This window comes from Diabrotica virgifera, chromosome 1 (assembly GCF_917563875.1).
Source record: "Diabrotica virgifera virgifera chromosome 1, PGI_DIABVI_V3a".
Lineage (NCBI taxonomy): Eukaryota > Metazoa > Arthropoda > Insecta > Coleoptera > Chrysomelidae > Diabrotica > Diabrotica virgifera.
Genome location: NC_065443.1, coordinates 306,797,540 through 306,821,951, shown reverse-complemented (window position 1 = coordinate 306,821,951; position 24,412 = coordinate 306,797,540). Strand labels below are relative to the sequence as shown.

The 24,412-nt window shown below is 32.0% G+C and overlaps 1 protein-coding gene across 1 annotated transcript in view; it reads right to left on the bottom strand.

Moving 5' to 3' along the window:
* Positions 1-24,412, bottom strand: part of LOC114333384 (monocarboxylate transporter 2-like) — a 141,756-nt gene that overhangs the window by 51,426 nt on the left and 65,918 nt on the right. The window contains exons 2-3 of the mRNA XM_050641370.1: positions 14,184-14,336; positions 10,770-10,919 (exon numbers count right to left, since the gene is read on the bottom strand). Coding sequence (XP_050497327.1) covers positions 10,770-10,919; positions 14,184-14,336 — 303 coding nt within the window. The remainder of the gene's footprint in view (positions 1-10,769; positions 10,920-14,183; positions 14,337-24,412) is intronic.

Genomic DNA, 24,412 nt, shown 5'->3' with positions numbered 1-24,412 from the left:
TTTTAAATATTATGTCAAAATAATTTTATTTCATCAAATTATCCCGCTAATTTCATTAAAACATGAACACAATAATAAATTAGTAAATAATATCTAAATATTATTGTATTGCTTCTATTATAATATATTACATTGTCATATTACAAGGTATTTTACTTTCACGCACGCCGTGCGGTAAAGTGCAACTTTCGGAAACTAAATGCATGCGTGAAAGTGGCTCTTTTAGCACGGCCGTAGAAAAAATATATTCTGCCTTATTGCTTTTACTCACATCTCTGAAACCTAAAAACCTCTCATAAATATTACCACGTAACGCGTATCGAACAACAATAATTGATAATTATGAATGACATGATAATCAGAAGTTTCATCTACTTCCAGTGAAAAGCAAATGGTTTTCTAAATTTCAGATTCAACAACGTTATTCAAAATGTAACTATTTGATTATATGTATTAGTTCATTCTGTATTACGAATACACTTCGAATCAGAAAGTAAATAGGTATTTCTAAAACAATTTTATTAATTCTCTATAATTACTTTGATTTTTAACAAATGCTTCGATCCATCATGTCCACTAAATGATAATTCCTGACAACTTAAAAAAATTACAATATCAATTAAACCATGATACTATAAATAACAAATACATTGCACATCAGGAAGTCGTGACGTAACTGGAGACCGGCAAGTTCGTAATGGTTCGTAATCATTCGTAATGTCCGATTACTTTGAATTGTTCGCGGTTGTATTTTATATTTTATCTTTGACAGTTATTTTGACTGGAATCTCGACACTAAATTCTTTTCGAATACATCTAAGTTTAATGTTATTTTGCTAATTGAATAATTTCATCACATAATGCATACAAATCCCATTTAACTTTAACAAGAATTCAAATTCAACTTCCGGTCTCCAGTTACATAATCAATGCGCGAACTCGGACGTATTTGAGCTACGGGAAAATACTATCTCTTTATTTATAGTATCATGAATTAAACGACGTAAAACGACGTGATTATTTTTGACAATTTCTGCCGATGCATGCTTCCACATGAAACACCGACCGGCGGCAGACCGAAATGTGCCGTACCTGCCGCTTAACCTGCCATGCCGTATCTGCTATTGCCCACGGAGAGAATGCAATGTTCGCTTGCTCATCGACTTGTTATTTCGTGAGTTTTAACGTGTAAATCGTCAAGCTACGGATGAGTTGGGTACGGCTAGCCGAAAAGTCAGATGAATGGCTCGGATCATTCATTTTTTGAGAAGTCTGTTATGCGCAGGGATCACTTAACCCTCGGATTGATCAAATCTTTTTAAAAACCATGAATAGAATTTAGTCTGTATTATCTGAGAGATTTTTTTTTATTTCACAGATACAAATATTAAAAAAAATCTATATCTATAAATGTGTGGGTCGGCACTGCCGACCCTGACCGGCCGCCACTGATTGGGTTATGTAGATCTTTCTTCTATTAGGACGGGTCTTATTAGGCTGTCAAATGCCTGCTTATCTAGATCAAATTTCAGCAGAATTCTACATCCTTAGTACTCAAATATGAGTAAAATGAAATAAGGAAAGACGGCTTTACATTAAATTCGATTCGGGGCCATCACCATCGGCTGACCAAGGTTTCTACTTTTCAGCGTCTTCAGAGCCGCCTGTGGTGTATCCAGAAGTATTTAAATTAGAAAAAAGACTAAGTTTTCAATCCAAGGGCATATAAAACAACATATTGTTATTCTACATCCCACCAGATTGAAAACAATGGGAACCTTCTCTGGTTACACCTCCGAGGCTTCTACAATTTGCAAGCCATACGGATGATGAGACTAAGGAGGATGAGGAAATTTTACAATTTATATTTCACGTCCCATCTGCTCAGCGCGGTAAAATTCCAACGAGAATGGTTCCCTTCTTACTCCAATCAGAGTAAACATGTAAATAAAAAATGAATACCCATTTTCAATTTTGTTGTAAAACGAAAATACAGCCGCATCATATTCTAGTCCAATCAGAGAGTGCAGCAAGCACCTCTATATGTTTCGAAACTTATTAGTCTCTCATCAGGAGGCACATATGTTGCTCTCTCTGATCCAACCAAAACAAACCCCGGCGTGCAGTCACGGATTGCAACGAACGAAATGGCATAGATGCCCTGGCGGCAACTGCTAGCAAAAGACTAAGTTTTCAATCTAATGACATATAAAACAACATATTGTTATTCTACATCCCACCAGATTGAAAACAATGGGAACCTTCTCTGGTTACACCTCCTATGTGCCTCCTGATGAGAGACTAATAAGTTTCGAAACCGGTAGAGGTGCTTGCTGCACTCTCTGATTGGACTAGAATATGATGCGGCTGTATTTTCGTTTTGCAACGAAATTGAAAATGGGTATTCATTTTTTATTTACATGTTTACTCTGATTGGAGTAAGAAGGGAACCATTTTCGTTGGAACTTTACCGCGCTGGGCAGATGGCACGTGCATTATAAATTGTAAAATTTCCTCATCTTCCTTAGTCTCAGCATCCGTATGGCTTGAAAATTGTAGAAGCGTCGGAGGTGTAACCAGAGAAGGTTCCCATTGTTTTCAATCTGGTGGGATGTAGAATAACAATATGTTGTTTTATATGCCATTAGATTAAAGATCGTTGCAATCCGTGACTGCATGCCGGGGTTTGTTTTGGTTGGATCAGAGAGAGCAACATATGTGACTCCTGATGAGAGACTAATAAGTTTCGAAACCGGTAGAGGTGCTTGCTGCACTCTCTGATTGGACTAGATAATGATGCGGCTGTATTTTCGTTTTGCAACGAAATTGAAAATGGTTATTCATTTTTTATTTAAATTAGGTAAATAATAACAAAATATAAATGACATTTCATGGTAAATTGAATTACCATATAAAATAAATAAGATGTTTAAAATTAAAATTTGAGTATATTTTGAAAGGAATAATTTATTAGCAACTTTAAAAAGGTTTGTACGCTTTTGTCTAACGGCTTTCCCTTTAACGGGAGTGCCTAATAATAGAAAATGGACCCTTCCATCGATTGCTGATAATTCAAAATACGAAATATTTACTATACTTCATCACTGAGTAAATTTTTCGCCAAATTAAAAAAATATTGATTACATTATTATGAAAATATTTAAAAGCTTTATTCTTCGTCCGCTATAACTTTTCCCATGCATCACGATTCATCTTCAATCAAATTAAGTCAAAACATAAAGTGAAACGAACGTCGATGTGTATATACATTTTGTATACTGTATACTATATACTGCACATATCGGCGTACGTTTCACTTTATGTTTTGGCTTATTTTGTTTGAAAATGAATCGTGGCGCATGAGAAAAGTTATAGCGGACGAACAATATGTAACTTTATTTATGCTTCTTTACTTGGTTTGGATGTATGTAAGACGTTTAATATTTTAAAAATTTAAAATAAAAGTTTGTTTGATAGTTTATTAATTCTAAAATTAGACATAATATAATTAAATAGAATCGAATTTAATAGAACTGAATATAATCGAATATACAGTTAGGAACGTTTGAGTTGGAATAAATTCATTTTCTCGAGAATATTCAACTCTGGAGATAAATCCCGAAACAGATCGATTTTTATTTTTAATTTATAATTTTTTGGCATATATATCATACTAATGACGTTATCCATCTGGGTGTTATGACATAATTGATGATTTTTTTAAATATAAATAGGCGTCGTGTGATAGCTCATGCGAAAGGTTATTCAATTCTCTATTCTTTAATATAAACATTAACATAATTAGTTATAGAGTTGCCCAAAATTTTTTTTAAATTAAATTAATTGAGACAAAAAGAAGAATGTGTATAATTTATTTAATTCGAAATACATTTTACTGTTGTCCTAACAAGGCAAAAATGTTTATTTGATAAATAACTATTGTTTTTCGCTTTAATTCAATATTAAAGTTGCCACCCACCAGCCTCTTATAAGTTTGAATATTTAATTTAAGCGAAAAGCAATGTTTATTTTTCAAATTAACTTTTTTTCTGTTTTCTGACTGCAGTAAAATGTATTTTTTATTAAATAAATTACCGACATTCTTCTTTTTGTCTCAATTAATTTAATTCAAAAAAATGTTTTTGGGTCACCCTGTATAAATAGTTATGTTATTGTTTATATTAGTGAATACAAAATTGAATAGCCTTTCGAATGAGCTATCAAACGGCCCATATTCTCATTAAAAAAATCATCGAATACGTCATCACGCCCAGATGGATGACGTCACTAGTATGAAATATATGCCAAAAAATTAGAATTTAAAAATAAAAATCCACCTGTTTTGGAATTTAACTTCAGAGATGCTCACTCTCGAGAAAATGAATTTATTCCAACTCAAACGTCCTCACTGTATAAGAAGTATTCACTTCTGTTAGCACTCAGCAAGTGCCACGCTCTAATTTTTTCTTTATTATTTTTCGTTAATTCCTTAATTCTTTAACTATACCGAAATAATAAACCGAAAGTTTTATAATATATGAATGCCGGAAGATTAAAAATCCTAATCCAATTTCTTAAAACCCAAAAGTTTTCAAACTAGCTGTAGTTGAAGAAAAATAATTCCATTGAAGTGGTTCGATGCGGAAATTTTTAATTTCTATGCTCTCTGAATGCAGACACTTGGGAAATTAAACAGACTTCGTTTCAGTTTGACGTTACGTTCGCGTTGGTGGTACGCGAATATTAAATTATAATCCCGATTATACCTAGTGAAGAGCTAATATAAGATAAAAAGGATTCAACGAGTAAACTTCAAATTAAAGACTTATAACAACTTAGAATTTCGTATTCGACTTGAGGAAAGAAAATTGAATTAAAAGCATACAGAAAATATATCGACACACGGGATATAAAAATAATAAATAATCTGTATTATAAACAAGAAACTATCATAAGAATAAATAATTTACACACCAATAAAATTAAAATCAAAAGTCGCGTTAGACAGGGCTCGGAAAAAATATTCAAACAAGCATTAGAAGCTGAAGTAGCAGGCATAAAAATAAATGGCCTACCTATATGTGAAATTAAATACACTGATGGCACAATACTAACAGCAGAAACTATTATAGTTCTACTAAGAATTTTAAATAAGGTTGTTGAAACGAGTGAAAAATTTGGTCCTTCACTAAACATAAAGAAAACGAAATTCATGGTTATATCAAAGAAACATCAATCTATAGGTAAATAATGAGACGATATAACGAGTTCAGAATTATAACTATTTTGGGACAAACATTAGTGAAACAAACGATTATACCAAAGAAATCAGAATTAGAATAGAAAAGGCTATAAGTGCATTCACTAATATGAAACAAATATTATGTAGTAGATACCTCAGTCTAAATCTTAGAAAGCGAGTACTAAAATGTTATATATTTTTTGTTCTTTTGTATGGTGTGGAGACATGCACCCTTAATAAACAATGTCCCAATGGAGTAAAACCATTCGAAATGTGGACATATCGAAGAATGCTGAGAATCTCCTTGACACACAGAATAACCAATGATGAAGTACTAACAAAAATACAGAACAGCAGGGAGATACTGGATTCTATCAAAATAAGAAAACTTCAATACTTGGGTCATATAGCACATGGTGACAGATATGAACTCCTAAAATTAATTATACAGGGAATTATTCAAGGAAGGCGCAGCATAGGTAGGAGAAAAATGTCCTGGGTGATAAATCATAAAACAATCATTATGTAACTAATAAGGACCAAATGTTGACAATATTAAAATTTAAAATGTTATTTTATAATTTTTTTACAATTTGCGGTAGTTTTCACCCTTAAAAAACCAAAAGCGTACAACGGCTCAATATACAGCCGTTCTAGAGCAATGAACTTGAGGGTAAAATGAGTCTAATCCCAAATTTTTTTACAAATCGATGATGGACGAAAAACTTGCGAGGTTTGCCATTTTTTCAGTTTCATTTCCTCGACTAAAAGGATTTTATTGTTTTTTTTTATTCATTGATATGTTGAATAAAACTGATTATAGTAAAGGTTTATTTAAAATTCTCTTTGTAGAATTCTCGAATATTTGAATATCTATATCTTCCTTTACAAAAAAGAGCCATTTACAAAACATCACAATTTTTTACACGGCCCTCAAAGCCAAAATTCAACCCTTGCCGATGCGTGCGTAACATTGTACAACACGAGAACGATCCCTTATTTATGGGGGCAAAGATAGAATACAGGAAGAGATAACATCACTTATCAGCCACCGGAGCCACCGCCATACTGTAACAAATTGGTTAAAAGCTTGATTCTGTATGCGGGACATGTTGCTACACTGAATTTTTTTTCGACGTGTACGTACGAGTCGGCTGGCCTTTTTGGGTCGCTTTGATTGTGCATGTAGGAATCCGAAACAGGGACAAAAATTTAACTTTAAAATTTATAGGGCACAAATCGTAATTCCTATTTGAATTGTAGCAAGTGTGATAGTCGCTTTATTTTTAGGAGTTTAAAGTGTTTTCATTCTTAAAATTAAAATGGTAGAACAAGATTTATATATAAATATACAGTATGTCCCTGTAAGTTGTATCCATATGGAAAACTTTTTTATTATTACTTTTACGAAAAAAAGTTATTCTCTATAAAACGTTCTGCATGATCCAAAACCCAAGATTCAACCATCAGATATCAAATTTTATGAATGTTATACGAGGTATGTCAAAATGTTTGAATTTCACTCAAGAGTAAAGTACCCAGCTTTATTTTTCACAATATTGAAAATTGCTATTATGAAAAGTTGTTTGGAATTAAAAACTGTATTCTAATATGCAATTACATACCTTTAATTGAAAAAAAAATTTGAAAAATTATGGATAACTAACATGTTTTTCAGTTATTTCAATTTTGATGACTCTTTTATTATTAATTTTATGAAAAAAAGTTATTCTTAATAAAAAGTTCTGGATGGTCTAAAACCTAAAAAACAACCATCTTATATCAAATTTTATCAATTTTATACGAGGTATGTCAAAAAAGATAAATATAGATCAAAAGTAAAGTACCGTTATAGTTTAGAATATTTCAATTAGAAGGATGTAATTACATACTGAAACATAGATTTTAATTTTAAATTACTTTTTATAATAACAATTTTCGATAATGTGAAAAATAAACGGATTTTACTCTTGAGCGAACTTCATATTTTTTGACCTACCTCGTATCAAATTGATAAAATTTGACGTAAGATTTTAGGTTTTAGACCATACAGAACTTTTTATTAAAAATCAATTTTTTTTTCGTAAAATTAATAATAAAAGTTATCTGAATTTAAATAACTGAAAATAATGATAGTTATCCATAATTTTTCAAAAAAAATTTTAATTAGAAGGATGTAATTGCATAATAGAATATAGTTTTTAATTCCAAACAACTTTTCATAATAGCAATTTTCAATATTGTGAAAAATAAAGCTACTTTACTCTTGAGTGAAATTCAAACTTTTTGACATACCTCGTATAATTTTCAAAAAAATTTATATTTGATGGTAAATCTTAGGTTTTGAACCATGCAGAGCTTTTTATGAGGAATATCTTTTTTCGTAAAATTAATAATAAAAAAGTTTTCCATATGGATACAACTTACAGGGACATACAGTATGTTATCATTAACTTATTTCTCCATATTGTTGTTACTTGATGAATTGATTTCGATATACAGTTACTGTATAGTTACTGTATATCGAAATCAATTCATCAAGTAACAACAATATGGAGAAATAAGTTAATGATAAACTGACTAGACAAATAACCAAAAGTAATAAATATTGGAGGAACTCTAAAATTGAAGAACTGGTTAGAGAGAAAAAGAAGCTATATCTAAAATGGCTAAACACAAAACAAGATGAAGATCTTATAAAATACAAAAAAAAGAAAAAATATACAAGAGGAAAGATCATGCAAGGAAAAAGAAAAACATGGGATAAAAAGTGCAAAGAAATAAATATTTATATCGGAGGTAGGCAATACAGTGGAGCATGGAGATTCATTAAAACTGCGAAAGTCGATAAAACTCCAACAACCCAATACAGCTAATACCAAAAAAAGGGGATAGATCATTATACGAATTTACTTACCGAACAAAGAACAGAATACAAAGAATAAGCACAAAATGAAATAAATATAGAAGGCGAACAAGTACGAATTGATGTAGCAGTAGTGACTAAAGCAGTAAAACGGCTAAAAAATGGAAAAACCCCCGGCCCAGGTGGAATATCAGCAGAATTGATAAAAAACGGAACGCAGAAATTGTTTAGATCTCTTGCATACATATTCACAAAATACGTCAATGGAGAAAACATCCGATAGGAATGGGAAACAGCTTTTATAACTTCGATACATAAAAAAGGCAATAAATAAGACTGCAATTACTACCGAAGGCTATCAGTAACGAGTACTGTGAGTAGGATATATATGGAAGAATAATCAGAGATAATCAGAGATATGATCGAAGAAGAATATAAAAACCAAGAAGAAAAAGAATAGTGCTGGTTTCGAGCTGGTAGATCTTGCACAGACAACGTGTTCTGCTTAAGACAAATTAAAGAGAAGAAACTAGCATGGGATAGATCAACACACCTTACATTTATAGATTTAGAAAAAGCATATGATAACATCCCTATCTCGAAACTATGGCAGGTACTCCAGGAAACTTCAATCAATCATACACTCATACAGGCTGTTCAGAATATATACAAAAAAAGGAAGCCCAGATAAAATTAGGCAACAGAATATGGGAACCATTCAGAGTCAATAATGGCCTACGACAGAGGTGCTGCATATCACCGACATTTTTTAAAATCTATGTTGGTAAATCTCTCCACCAGTGGAAATCGAAATGCATAGGAATGGGCATACAGGTAGACGATGACACTTGCTTGTATACCCTCCAATTTGCCGATGATCAAGTAATATGTGCAAATAACAAAGAGGATCTCGAGTACATGACACGAAAATTAAATGAGGAATTTGAAAAATGGGGTCTAATAATGAACATGGAAACAATAAAACAATGTGAAGATTATATACCTGGGAATAAATTTTAACAAACAAGGAACGGATGACGCAGATATAAACTGTAGAATAAATAGAGCCAGAAAATGAATTAAATCTCTAAATGGAATATTATGGAGTACTGAAGTAGGAAAACAAATAAAATTGAGAATATATGACACAATGATAAAAGCACACTGCTGTACGGACCTGAAACATGGCGTCATAAAGAATATCAAATAAGAAAATAGAAGCCACAGAAATGGATGCATTAAGAAGAGCAGCTAAAAAAACGAAACTTGATAGGACGCGGTGGCAATTGGACGTCGGAAAACGTCGCAGTACCTTCTAACCCGAATCTATATATACACCCCGAATGTATATAAACTGACAAAAACAGGTAGAACAGCAAGATGCTTTATTGAAATATAGAGAAACACTAGTCATCATATTCATCATCATCATAACATTTGCACCCTTAGCGGAGTGATTGCCGCCCTCTTTGGGCTCTTCCGATCCATTTGTCACGGGTTATGGGGAATCAGTCCGCGTTAACATTTTTGTTTAAAATTGGTTGTATCACGTGGCATCTACCAATATTTCCCCATTAGTTCCTCTTTTTGCTTATGGTGCCCATTTCCAACCAACACCCATAATCCTAAAGTCCTCGCCAATATGGTTCTCCCATCTGGTTTTGGTTCTTCCTCATGGTCTGCTTGATACTGCTCGTTTGTGAAACGTGAGCCATGGTACAGCCAACGATTGAGAATTGTCCCTTTATAAGACAACCTTGAGGATCACTGTTACTATTACTATCTTTGACTTGAGAACACTGACCTCTTTTAAAGTAACATTTTCTCTTAAATTCTAGAACATTTTCGGTCTTATCAGATTATGATCAGTGTACACTCTACTGGTAGTTGAAACTACGATGAAGTCTCAGTTGGTCTATATCATTCATAAAGATGAGTACCCTACATTTTTAGAGAAGAAACATCTATGTTTCCCTTTCAAATATTCTTTTAACATTGACCTAGTGTCGTTTCAAAATTTAATTATAACATCAAAATCATGTATCACTAAGGTTTTTATAAACAGAAAGAAGGCTAGTTTCAACTACAAAATAGAATGTTTTACTGATGATGGTCTGATGAGGCCGAAAGCGTTATGCATTTTTTATAATCCATTTGTATCGTTTTTTAAAAGTTTTTTAATGAAACATATAACATTTTACACACGAAGTTTTACTTCTCTATAAGTTTTTTAAAACTCTGGTATACAGTTTTTTAAAACTACTGAGGTTTTTCCCTTTTAGTTTTTTCTATTATTTTCCTCTTTGTTTTTCCTTTATGCTAAGATGACTAGTCACTTCTAGCTTATCCTAATGTCTAATTATTTTTAATGTTTTTTTGAAATAGTACTAGGTTTGAAGGATAGGTATTTCATTTTTAGTGTTTTAATACATTGTTTTTTAATATTTTGCACTTATCGTAAGTATATTCAAAGACTCACCAATTTCTGTTACCGGTAAAACAATTGATATGTTAAAAGGAAATATCATTAAAAAATCAATTTTATTAAAGACATAAGATGTACTAGATAAATTAAAAATTATTGTAACTTATTCAAATCAATGTAGATAACATAGACAGCGCTAGGTAAGCTCATGTTAGAGGTAAGGAAGAAATACATACCAGCTCCCATAATATAGATTTCTTGATCTTGATACTTTTTTAGAAGAAACTTCATGGTATATAAATATAGTAAACCATAAGAAAGTTGTATCCCTGACGTCAGCAAGTGGGCTAGGAAAGCAGCTCCACACACCAACCAACCCCAACCCCCTGAAAAAAGAACATAAGGTTTAAAATTACGTAGCATTTTTTATGGTTGGGAAAGTGTATAACACTATCCCGGCCCGTGTTTGGTGTAAAGAGTGGAAGGCATAATAATAGATTTTTTGATTTTGTCGCAAGTAACCAATTTATTAAATTATTGTTTCTTTCAAATATTTATATTTTCTTCCCATTTTTTCCGTTTCTCTCCTATTGGATATTGGATATAATCAAGGTTATTCATTATTTACAGCTGTTCTAACAGTAAGAGAGTCTAAGCGGGGATTTTTGCAGTTACTCGAGTGCGTCAGATTACCACCTGGGGAGAAACCTTGTACCCTGTGAATGTATGTCTGCCATATTGGCTCTTAATACAGAGAAGTACCCTTAGAAAAACTCGAAATCGACAGATTAAGACAAGGTAAGTTTAGAACATGCAGAACAGTGTATATTTCAAGAATCTGACGGTTTCAGCGGGGCGTAAAGAAACGGGTGGGTCCCAAAGTTTCACAAGAAAAAAGCGAATATTTCGAGAAATAGGTAAATGTCATATCGAAAAACTAAAAAATTCGTGTTCAATATCTATCGAATGATAACTATCGAATAAAACACGATGCTCCACTGAGGCGGGGGGGGGGGGGGGGGTAAATTTAAAATTGTAAATAGGAACCCCGTGATATTTCGTGCGAAGTGAACATCAGATCGAAAAACTGCAAAATACAAGTATTCAATATTTTTGAAAAATCTATTGAATGACACCAAACAGACCCCACGCAAGTGGGGTGGGGGTTACTTTAAAATCTTAAATAGGAGCCACCATTTTTATTGCAGATTTGGATTCCTTACGTAAAAATAAGTAACTTTTAGTCGAGAGGTTTTTTCGAATTAAGGATAGATGGCGCTAATTATGAGCTTTCTGCTATTCAGAATTGTCCAGTTGTAGATGTATTAAACCACTTTCTCAGGTTTTGAAGCCAAGATATTATTCTGCTCCTATTCTGAAGAATAAGTTGTAACAAGCCATACCTATGTTCATTCCTCATAACGTGGCCAAGATAATCTAATTTGAGCTCTTTGATTGTGTTAATAACGCATTCCTTGCCTATTTTAGGTAGGACCTCAACAGATTTACCCATGAAATTCTCAAAATGAGTCTGTAATACCAAATCTTGAAAACTTCGAGTTTTCTTAACCTTCGGATGACCAAGCGGGGGAAATTTGGACCCCAGCGTAGGTTTTTCTTTAATAAATTCAAAAGTATTTTCAATTTTTAACTCATTATTTTTTTTATTTGACTTTAATATTATTCTAGATATCCTCATATTTTAAAATAAAAAAAATCCCTATATTTTACGAATAAAAAATATATTCTGAAGTTAATCTTTAGTAAAATACCGTCTATTATGTGTAATTCCAAGTAGTTTTACGCTAATGACGTCGACTTTGCAAAGTAACAAGTCACTTACTCAACATACACACTACACATGACACTAATACTCATGTGACTGGCTGAATGACATAAAGTCCATGCCATAAAAAAAAACTTCATTTTTTGTTAATTGTTATTTTTGACATTTTTGACCTGGGGTCATTCCCCTCCCCCCTTGGTCATCCGTGTAACAAAAAATGGTTAGTCATAGGAAGGTTAAAGAAACTTCAGAAACTTTCCAGGCCTATATTCTGTTTAATAATAAAGAAAATACATAGCATCTGATGATAGAGATATTGTGGTAAATCGTGATTTCTGAAAAGAGACTTCATCGCTAATAGTAACGCTGATCATGCTTTAACTATGTGTTGTTTTATTTCAATAGACTGGTCCCATTGGCTGTTTATGGTACCAAGGTATGTGAAGCTGTTTATCCTCTAAATTGGTTGTAGTCCTGTCGCCAGGGGGTACAACGGCCTTCTTTATTCAGATGGACTTACTTATGGTTTTTTTTATGTATTTGACCCGTAGAACACGAATTTTTTGGGTAACAGTTGTTGAGCCGGATGTCGATAAAATTGTTATAAACAAAGAACTTGAGGAATTACATAATAGTGATTTATGGCAAAACAAAACATTTTTTTGGGTCATTCTAAGCAAAACATGTTCTCGCAAGTTTTTTCGTAGGATGCATATTTTTCTAGATAAACGCGATTGAACTTTAAAAAAATCGAAAAATTGCAATGTTTGAACCCGAATAACTTTTGACTAAAACAGAGAATAGTAATTCGGCTTATCATATCTGAAAGTTCAAGTCAAATTATATCGGTTTTGATTATTTGCATTGCTAAAAATTTATGTTTTATTCTTAAACAAAGCTATAAACACATAGTGTTTCCCATGGTACAATACATGCATTTTAATGCATGCTACGTATAAATTGCCTCGCTTGCACTTTTACCTACTCTACCTATTCTTTCGATTTTAAATGGGAGATCATTTAAAACATCACTCAAACACTATGTGTTTATAGCTTCGTTTAACAATAAAAAAATAAATTTTTGCAATGCAAATAAATAAAACCGATATTATTTGACATGAACTTCCGAATGCGGTAAACATAATTGCTATTTTCTTTTTTAATCAAAAGTTATTCGGGTTCAAAAATTGCAATTTTTTGATTTTTTTAAAGTTCAATCGCGTTTATCTCGAAAACTATGCATCCTACGAAAAAACTTGTCACATTTTTTGCTTAGAATGACCGACCCAAAAAAATACAAAAAAAAAATGTTTTGTTTTGCGAGAAATCGCTGTTATCTATTTTTTCAAGTTCTTTGTTTATGACAATCTTATCGACATTCAGATCAACTGTTACCCAAAAAATTCGTGTGCTACGGGTCAAAATACATAAAAAACTTGGGTAAGTCCATCTGAATAAAGGAGGCCGTTGTACCTCCTCTGGCGACAGGACTATTGGTGGTTAACCAACAACCGTGTATTTAATATTTCGCGTTTGTTGACTACCAAGTACTTTGTTTTTTTTTCGGATTGAAAAATTAATAGAATGAAAATTGTCATGTGAATAACAATGTTAGAAATTTTTGTATATTGAAAACTATAAAAGATATCGCAAATCTACTATAAAATACACGTGTCCACAATAATCTCGTCAAACTTTTTACGAGGTGGCCAACTACCTCATAATTTTCAATCTGCTTCCAACGTCAATACCGAAGTTAGAGCCACTCGTGTCTGGCGGCAATAAAAATGACAAAGGCGTCGATAAATCTGCTCCCACTCGGCCCAGCTCCCGTAAAAATAACCCTTAACTTGTATTTACAAACCTTCCGGGTAATAATGCTGCTTTATCGTTGCCGTATCGACGTCCCTTCTTCTCAAGGCAGGTATGTTTCGATGTAGAGAATGCAGCTCCCTCTCGTGGATCACAGGAAACGAGTCTTCGTCATCTGGTGGTCGATGGATCGGTGTGTTTCGATCTGGAACAACAGAGAATAAATTAAAATCAATGGAAAAATCCCAGTGAATATATTATTATTAAGGTCGCGTCATATTATAATGCACGTCGCGTTTTCGGCACGTAGCGTTTAGTTTGCGAAAAATATAATTTAATGGTTTTTAAATTGAACAATTCATATTGTGCGTATAAGACACGTAACGTAGCGTATAAAACACGTTATGTTTGCGTTCGGTTCATTCGAAAACAATATTTTTCGGATGTTGACAGCTACGGGTCGTTTTTCCCTCGTTGTTTATTTAGGTATTTCTTTGAATTTGATACAGAGTATTTAGACCAGTCAGTATCGTCGCCCTCGCTAGCGAAATTATTCCGATTCGATTTTTTGCACAAATTTACTCAAAGAGAGGTTCTTATAACATATCCACAGGGTGCCAGGCGGTGCCGTGGTCGAAAAATTGTTTAAACAATCTTTTTTAAACAAATTCACAAAAATATTTTTTCATTCGAGCAATATTTTTTTTAGATAATTTGGGTAATTCTGAGCAAAAAAGGTTTCTTGTCATTTTTCTCTAAAATTGCGAAAATGGCTATTTTCAAGGCTTAATAACTCGATTAAAAATTATTATTATGAATTTCAATAAGTGACCAAATCAAGTTTTAAACAACTTCTTCAAGGTCCTGAAGAGATTTTTGTAATTATTTTATAACAAAGCTGTTATTTTTAACTATAACAATTACCGCTATAGTCCAACTGTATCGTCGCCCCCGTTAGCGAAATTAGATTTTTTTGCACAAACTTACTCAAAAAGAGGTCCTTATAACACATCAACAGGGTTCCGGGCGGTGCCGTGGTCTAAAAATTGTTTAAACAATTTTTGTTAAACAAATTCACAAAAATAATTTTTTATTAATAATTTAATTAAACCCAAAGTAATAATAATTTGAGTTATTCTGGGCAAAAAAGGTCTCTTGTGATTTTTCTCTAAAATTGATTGTTGTCGAGTTATATGGCCATTTCCGCATTTTGCAAGATACGTTTTTTGCTAAGAATAACCCAAATTATCTAAAAAAAATCGTTCGTAATGAAAAAATTATTTTGTGAATTTGTTTAATAAGAATTGTTAAAACAATTTTTTGACAACGGCACCGCCCGGCACCCTGTGGATGTGTTTGTTATAAGGACTCTTTTTGAGTAAGTTTGTGCAAAAAAATCTAATCGAAATAGTTTCGCTAACGGGGGCGACGATACAGTTGGACTATAGCGATAATTGTTAATAACTAAAAATAACAACTTTGTAGTAAAATAATGACAAAAATATCTTTGGGACCTTGAAGAAGGGGTTTGAAACTTGCTTTGGTTACTTATTGAAATTCATAATAATACTTTTAATCGAGTTATTAAGCCTTGAAAATGGCCTTTTCGCATTTTTCAAATTTTTAATCGCATGTAACTCGACAACAATGAATTTTAGAGAAAAATGACAAGAGACCTTTTTTGCCCAGAACGACCCAGTTTATCTAAAAAAATATTGCTCGAAATGAAAAAAATATTTTTGTGAATTTGTTTAAAAAAAATGTTTAAACAATTTTTCGACCACGGTACCGCCCGGCACGCTGTGGATATGTTATAAGGACTTCTTTTTGAGTAAGTTTGTTTAAAAATATCGAATCGGTATAATTTCGCTAGCCGGGGCGACGATACTGCCAGGTCTTATTTAAAAAGTAGTTTTCGAGGCAATTTGTCATGTAAGCATGTGTTGTGACAATAAACACATCTGCACCGCACCAAACTGAAACCAACGGAAACGTTCTATGTATGAAAATGTGAATGGGCAGTCCGATTGCCGGTCTGCAAACGCTACGTGCCGAAAACGCGATGTGCATTATAATATGACGCGACCTTTAGAAATCATTTAAAGGGAAAGTAAATTAAAATTATTTTTAAAGTTTTAAAGTTTTCAACCTAATAAAAATATTCAAAATCTTTCTAAAAGATATTTAATTGAAAACTTATTGGACCATTTCCTGGTAACACCTCCATGGCTTCTAAAAATTGCAAGCCAGATGGATGCTGAAGCGAAGAAGACAAAAGAAAATTCAAAAACTTACAATTCACGACCTCGTCTGGTAAATTCAGCTGGTAAATTCCAAGTTTACTTTACTAAACTGGAATTTACCAGCTAAACAGACGGGGTCGTGAATTGTAAGTTTTTGAATTCCCTCTTGTCTTCTTCGCTTCAGCCAGTTGACAACTAGCTTTAAGAAAATAAACCATAATAAACTTTTAGTTCTGCACCTAATGTCAAATTATCACGAGGACAATAAAACTCGGGAATTCTAAGTGTCGAGTGTACAGTAAAACCTCGATACAACGGACCTCTATTTAACGGACTTCGGATATAACGGACACAAAATCCGATCAAATGTAAAAGAATTAATGCAAAAAAAATATGAAAAATCGAATTCTGAAAGAAAAATCAGCAATGACAGGATCTCGGCACTGCTTTATGCTAATCCCGATAGATCGCATGGATTGACTGCTATTATAATTGTTGACAAATCTCGTATACCTAGAGTGGTCAAAGATATAATGCATCATCTGCCCGTTTCATATTATAGCTCTAATAAGGCATGGATCACCACAGATATTTTCAAAAATTGGATTTTAAAGAATTTGTACCTGCAGTGAGAAAATTTCAAGAGAAGAAACTGAAAATGCCACCGAAAAGGTGATATGTTTATTCATTTTATACCACACTCCTGCTTATCTCCCTGAAAATATTTGTCATTCACAAGATGGCAACTTTAATTGTGTAATTCTCCCAAAAAATACATCGCTCATTCAACCCACGGATCAGTGAATAGTAGCAAATAAAACTAGATTCCTTTTTTAACATACACTGTTTCTAGATACAGTACATATTTTAAAAAAAAAATCATTGATTTTTAACCTATTTTTATATAACGGACTTTCGGTTTTAACGGACATCCTGTCCCCCCAATTAGTCCGTTATATCGAGGTTTTACTGTACTTTGAAAAGAATATTTCATGAATAAAACTGTAATTTATTGATATCTAAAAGATATTTTATTGATATCTTCATCTAAATATTGGCTAAATTGTGCTGTTCACTTTGACAAGTTGAAAAACATTAGATATGATAAATTTCACAGAATGTTTTTGTACAAAGACTTGAATTTTATATGTAAGTATTAAAAAATAATCTGTCGAATATCAGACGATGTTAAAAATAAATAAGAAAATAATGCTCCAATTTTGTTCCCAACCTTGTTTCCATTCGGCAGTAAACACTCTTGCCCTCGGGGCCCTTGTGCATATTGCCAGGCAACAAGTTTTTGAAAAACTGTCGCATTATTATCAATTTATCCTCACTCTCTTGTGATATTAATGTTGATAAGATTATCAAAACTGGTCATATTTTTTTATTTTGGATTTCTGTATTGAATCTAAAATAAATAATAAAATTATTAATAGTAAGGGAGGAATGTATACTAAATTTGCAGTTACTCGAGCGTTATGGGGACCTATTGGGCTGTGAAGAGTAGGTCTTAAAACCAAAACAAATTAAGTCAAGTTTTCCATAAAGTGGGGGTATTTCCATTTTTTTATTTAATTTTTCATTTCCAACAATTGTTTTTTCTGATTATAGTGCATCTATCCATAATTCAAAAAATGTCTCGAATAAAATTTATTTATTTTTACATGAGGAATGCAAATCTGCAATAAAAAATGGTGCCTCCTATTTAAAATTTTAAAGTAAACCCCTACCCCATCACCATGGGGGTCGTGTTTTGAGTTATCGTTTTCTGTGGCATATAATTACAAATATTATTCTTTGCTGCATTTATTGAAAATTATACTTTTACTGTGTTTTTGGAGTTCTAATTTTCTTAAACGTCAGAGATATAGCGTACGTTTAAATCACTTTTTAAATTGCTTTGTGCATACAAGCTTAAAAAATATAAAAATTAAGCCACCAAAAAAGGTCATGGTACAAAATAATCACGATAGAATGCGAGCATGACTAATCTCAATTTATTTTATGACATATTATGTGATAATATTCTGGAGCTTCAAATGAATATAAAGTGCTATGCTCTTGATGTCAGTTTTCAGCTTCTACATCCGTGTTATATTAAAGTATAAATAATAGCAACCGTACTAAAATTTCTTTAATATTTTATTAAAATTCTTCAATATACATATATATTGTTCAATAATTTTTATGGGGAGAATTTAGAGAATTAATTTTATGTCAAAGACCACGAGATAGTATATTTTCATCGTCCTGTATATGACCAAAATTTGTAAATGAAATAATTTAGCCGTAAGCAGTGTTTCGTGGAAGAGTGGAAGTCTAGTGGTAAAGTTTCTACGAACGGATTAATACATTTCGAAACAATGAACTATAAAACGGTAGTTTTAGAAAGGTAATATGTCGCTTTGAAGTGGACAATAGACCATGTTTCTAAATAGTTTCGTAGAAAAAAACGATTGTAAACAATTTGTTTAGTTTAGAATAGAGGGTTTTTCTAGAATGTCAGTAAAATTTAATTTTAATATCTCCTGGAAATTGACAAGATATAAAATTTGTATACAATACTATTTGTTCTTAAGAAAAAAAGTAGGGATATGATGTATGGAGAATGCTTGTGATTGGCGAGGAGATCGATGGAGGGAGAATAGAGTGGTTGATGATGAGGTAAAAAGAATTCACTGTGTAATTAAGATCGGAAGCAACCAGTCCAGTTCGAAAGTAGTATTTTTGTGTAAAGTGGTTAATTTGGTGGCCGTGGAAGCAGATTCGTATTTGAGACGAAATCGTGATCAAATCGAGAAGTACAAACTCCTTGTGTCCGAATAGACTCCAGTTTCTGTCTGGAACGAGTAGCCGAGAACGAGGTTTATATAAACTTGCACGAGATATCGAGCTGAGAGATGAAATCTTGGAATTATAAAGAATGATATTGCTTGTATCGAGTCAGAGATTTAATTGAGGAGAGAATTCGAGCGAGTGCTGTTTTTGTTTGTGACAGTTTGAAAGAGAAGGACAGTCGCAGCAGCAGAGGAGCACGTTGTGGGAGAACCAAGGACAACACAATCCATGAGAAGAAGTAAAGAAGATAGAAAAGGTTATTCAGATTATTTGTGAAAAGAGAGAGTTGTTTTATATTACATACCATATTTGTTTTTTGTCTTAAAGTTTAACAGTTTTACAGCATAATTTATTCATTCATAAATTCATAGAAGATATAAATAATCTATTTAAAAAGTGAAAATTAAATTTTGTTTTTTTTATATAATAATAAGAACAGTATACCGACTCATTTAAATGAATTTTGGTTAAAAAAAGGAAATAGTAGAATTAAAGTTTTTTTATTAGATAAAAAATTTTTACAACAGAATAAAGTTTAGCATACATTTTGGATCGTATATTTATGGTATAGTATATAAATAAATAGTAGTTATACAATTTATATGGTTTTGATTATATTTATTTTTCTTGTTTTGTCCTGGATAAAATAAGCAACAAATAAGTTTTATTAAATTTGGTTTTGTTTTCATGAGGAGCAATTAAAATAATTAATTAATTAATCGAATTAATGAGATGCTGATCAATCTCATAACAGAGAGAAAATACAGAGCATAATATATATATATATATATATATATATATATATATATATATATATATATATATATATAATAATCTCACTAAATTACTTATAAAATATGTTCTAGTATTTCCTAATATCTGTTCTCATAATACATGTTTCACCAGTTCGAGTGCTTGCCTTCGGTACGCCATAACCACAAATAAGAAAGACTTATATATGTTTCCTCTTAATTGCTTCGTATTGCATACTTGAGCTGGCTTTTATTGCCACTTTCCCGTCGCTCCATCCACTTTCTGGTCAAATAAAACAAGGAGTATTAGAAATGTTCTTTGAACTTAACTTTTATGTAGGATGAGGCATAGCATTTAATGAGTATTTAAAAATGAGGGATGGGAGAATTGTTTTACATTTATTAGAAGCTTGGATAGGATCAATATGTTGAATGGTCATAAAGGATTTTACTCAAAGTCTTATTATTACAGTTTTACTGATTTTATTGGAAAGGGGAATACTCAATAATAATATTAGGTGTTATGAGGTCCCTGGTCTCGTCAATAATATTACTTATTAAATTTCGATAATATTACAAAATCAAATTGATTTAGTTTATTTAGTTTGAGTGACAGACACTAAAGGTCTTGTGTAATTTAACAATATGATCCATATATGAAATATATAGGGCAAGTAGAGTTGACACGTTTGAGCATGTTGAAAAAGATTCCTGTAGCCAATGTTCGGGATCCTCGCTTAATAGACGAAGCAACGAAGCACTAAAAAGCCCAAAACCTAGGAATTTTGTGCAGTTAGATGAATCGTCATGCAACTTTTTGCATTTGATTCGAGAGAGTGTCAAGCAATTTTGTGAACTAAATTGATCTTCGGCAAAAATTTTTGTGCATGAGAAAATGCATTTTAAAATTGCATCTCGAAGAGATGGAAAATGAAAAATTTAGAACTGAGGAAATATTCGCGGGACGATCGAATAATTCGTGAAATGAAGATTGGATCGAAAAACTGAAAAATACGCGTTTAATATTTTTCAAAATTATATCGAATGGCACTAAAGATGACCCCCCTCTCCATCCCCTGGAGGTGGGGTGGAGGTAGTTTTAAAATCTTAAACGGAAACGCCCACTTGTTATTACAGATTTGGATTGCTTACGTAAAAATAAGCAAGTTTTATTCGAGAGTTTTTTTCGAATTATGGATAGATGGCGCAATGATCGGAAAAAATGAGTTAATTATCGTGATACCATAGGTAAATTATAGAAACGGTCTAATATCTCGAGAAATACACTTCCAAATAAAAGACCAAAAATACGTATTTAATATTTTTCAAGAACCTATTGAATAACATCAAACACGACTCTCCACTCCACCCCGTGGAGGTGGGGTGGGGGTTAGCTTTAAAACCTTAAATGGGAATCCCCATGTTTTATTGCAGATTTGGAATCCTCATGAAAAAATAATTAATATTTATTCGAAACATTTTTTAGAATTGTTAATAGATGGCGCTAATAAAAAATATTGTTATTCCGATTATAGCGCCATCTATCCATAATTCGAAAAAATGTCTCGAATAAAAGTTACATATTTTTACGTAAGGAATTAAAATCTGCAATAAAAAATGGGGGCTCCTATTTAAGATGTTAAAGTTACACCCCGCCCCACCTCCAGGGGGTGGAGTGGAGGGTCATGTTTTATGTTATTCGATAGGTTTTTAAAAAATATAAAAGACGTATTTTTGGTTTTTTATTTGGAAGTGTATTTTTGAGATATTAGACCGTTTCTATAATTTACCTATGGTATCACGAAAAAAATCGTTTTTTCCGATTATAGCGCCATCTATCCACAATTCTAAAAAATGTCTCGAATAAGAGTTGCTTACTTTTACGTAAGAAATCCAAATCTACAATAATAAATGGGGTTTCTATTTAAGATTTTAAAGTTGCCCCCACCCCACCTCAAGGGGGTGAAGTGGGGTGATCGTGTTTAGTGTCATTCGATAGTTTCTTGAAAAATATTGAAAACATATTTTTCAATTTTTCGATCCAATCTTCATTTCGAGAATTATTCGAACGTCCCGGGAATTATTCGGTCGTCCCAGGCGACGAGTCCCACCTTGGGCACCAGGTACCACGGAGCCCATCGCCGTCATGAAATTCGTGTTCAGTGACCTCCAAAACCCTTAATTATAAAAATTTAACTCATTTCCGTCAATATTTCCTGAGTCCTAATTTTTTTATTTTCCATTTCTTCGAGACGCATTTTAAAGATGCTTTTTCTCATGCAAAAATTTTTTGCCGGAGATCAATTTAGTTCACAAAATTGCCTGACACTCTCACGAATCGAATGCAAAAAGTTGCATGACGATTCATCTTACTGCACAAAATTCCTAGATTTAATGCTTCTTTGCCTCGTCTATAATAGTATGTATATTTCGACAACAATTCGACAATAATTTAATCCACCTTTGGTTGAACAATCAGTTCTGGTTTTGCAGATGATATGTTTCATATTTCTGGTGTGTTTTTTGGGAACCTAAGAGCAAAGTATGACCTCTTTTTTATAATGCAAAATTACTCAAACAAATGTTTCGAGTTTTTGAAAGTTGTATATTTTGTGGAAGAAGTCGCTGGTTTTTTGTTCAGTGTATCAACTATGTTATAAATAGTACGTTCTTTAAAGGTAAAATATTGCAAAACCTCTAAATTTTAAAAAACCGCTTGGACTAATATGAAATTTGGCATACACATAGCTTAAAAGTCAAAGAAAAAAAGTGATATTGTACCGATGTGTGCTTTTGCCCTAGGGGTGAGTTTCACGAAAAATATATGTTCGAAATAAATAAAATGACTAACTCTAAGCAACTTTTGTTCTATAAAGGTTTTTTACCAAGTTAATACTTTTCGATTTATTTGCGAGTGAATATGTTAATATTTCTACAAAATAACCACGTTTTCAGACGGTTTTTTGCAAATAACTCAAAAAGAAAGTATTTGGTCGAAAAAAATTCTTATCAAAAATATAGCACATAAAAAAGTCAAACACATGGTGTATATAATTAATAGGTCACTACAATACATAGTAGAAGCAGAGTTATAGCTAATGAAGAATAGGTTCATATTCGTCAAATTCCAAATCGAATATTTTAACTTCCCATAACCAAAAAACGAAGCACTTTTATGGGGAAAACTTATTTTAACTTTTTTAAACTGTTTAAAAAAATGCTTATTTTTGTTTTTTAAAAATTTTTTTTAGCATAAAAGTAAACGAGTTACGCTCAAAATAAAGTTGGTCCCTTTTTTGGTAAGAAATCGGAAAAATCACCCCTTAATCAGCATTTCAAATGGACTTAATTGTTAGCAATTCACAAGTTTATTATTCCTGTGCCGTGCTAAGCCCAAAGGCGGTAACTGATTTTTTATCGAAAATGAGATTTTTGTATTTCTAGGTAGGTTTCATTATATTATAATGCTTCTACAACTCCAAAGACTTTGTAAATATATTCTAGATACCCATTATAATACTTCTGCAACTCCAAAAACTTTGTAAATATATTCTAAATACCCTGTTCTACCCTAGAAATACAACAATCTCATTTTCGATAAAAAATCAGTTACCGCCTTTGGGCTTAGCACGACAATACATTGTATTGTCCATTTGATTTGTAAGTTTCATTGGTTCAAAGTCCTTATTTTTGAAAGAGCTGTAGTTAAAATGGCTTGAACGAGTTACTTATCACGAGTGTATGCAAATTTAGAAACAACGAATCTTAACCAATTTTTGTCTTACAGAAAACCAAAAGAATAAAAAATATTCAGAAAAGTAAAGGCGATTTTTTTTTTGTTGTTTAAGATTTTTGGTATCTCTAACAATTTTTAAGTTATTTTGAAAAAAAGCGCTTTTTTCAAAACTGATATTTTTAAAAATTTTACTTTAAAACCAAATTTTTTTTAAAATAAGCACTTTAATTCGATGCAACTTACAGATAATATAAACACAACATAAGCACAGTATAATTAAAGTAACTTGTGAAGCGGTAACGATCAATTTCATTTAAGTTGCTAATTGGGGGTGATCTTCCTAATTTTTTTTGCCAAAACAAAAGGGACCAACTTTATTTTGAGCGAAACTTGTTTACATTTGACGCTAGAAATTTTTTTTATAAAAACAGAAATAAAGCTTTTATTTAAACACTTTAAAAAAGTTGTAATGTGTTTTCCCCAAGAATGCTTCATTATTTGGATATTTCACATTGAATTATTCTATTTGGAATGTTTCGAATATGAACCTATTTTTCATTAGCTATAACTCTGCTTTTGCAAGGTATAGAGACCTAATATATACAGTGGATCTAATATATACACCTATATATATTTTTTTCGACAAAATGCTTATGTTTTGAGTTATTTGCGAAAAACCGTCTAAAAACGTGGTTATTTTGTTTAAAAA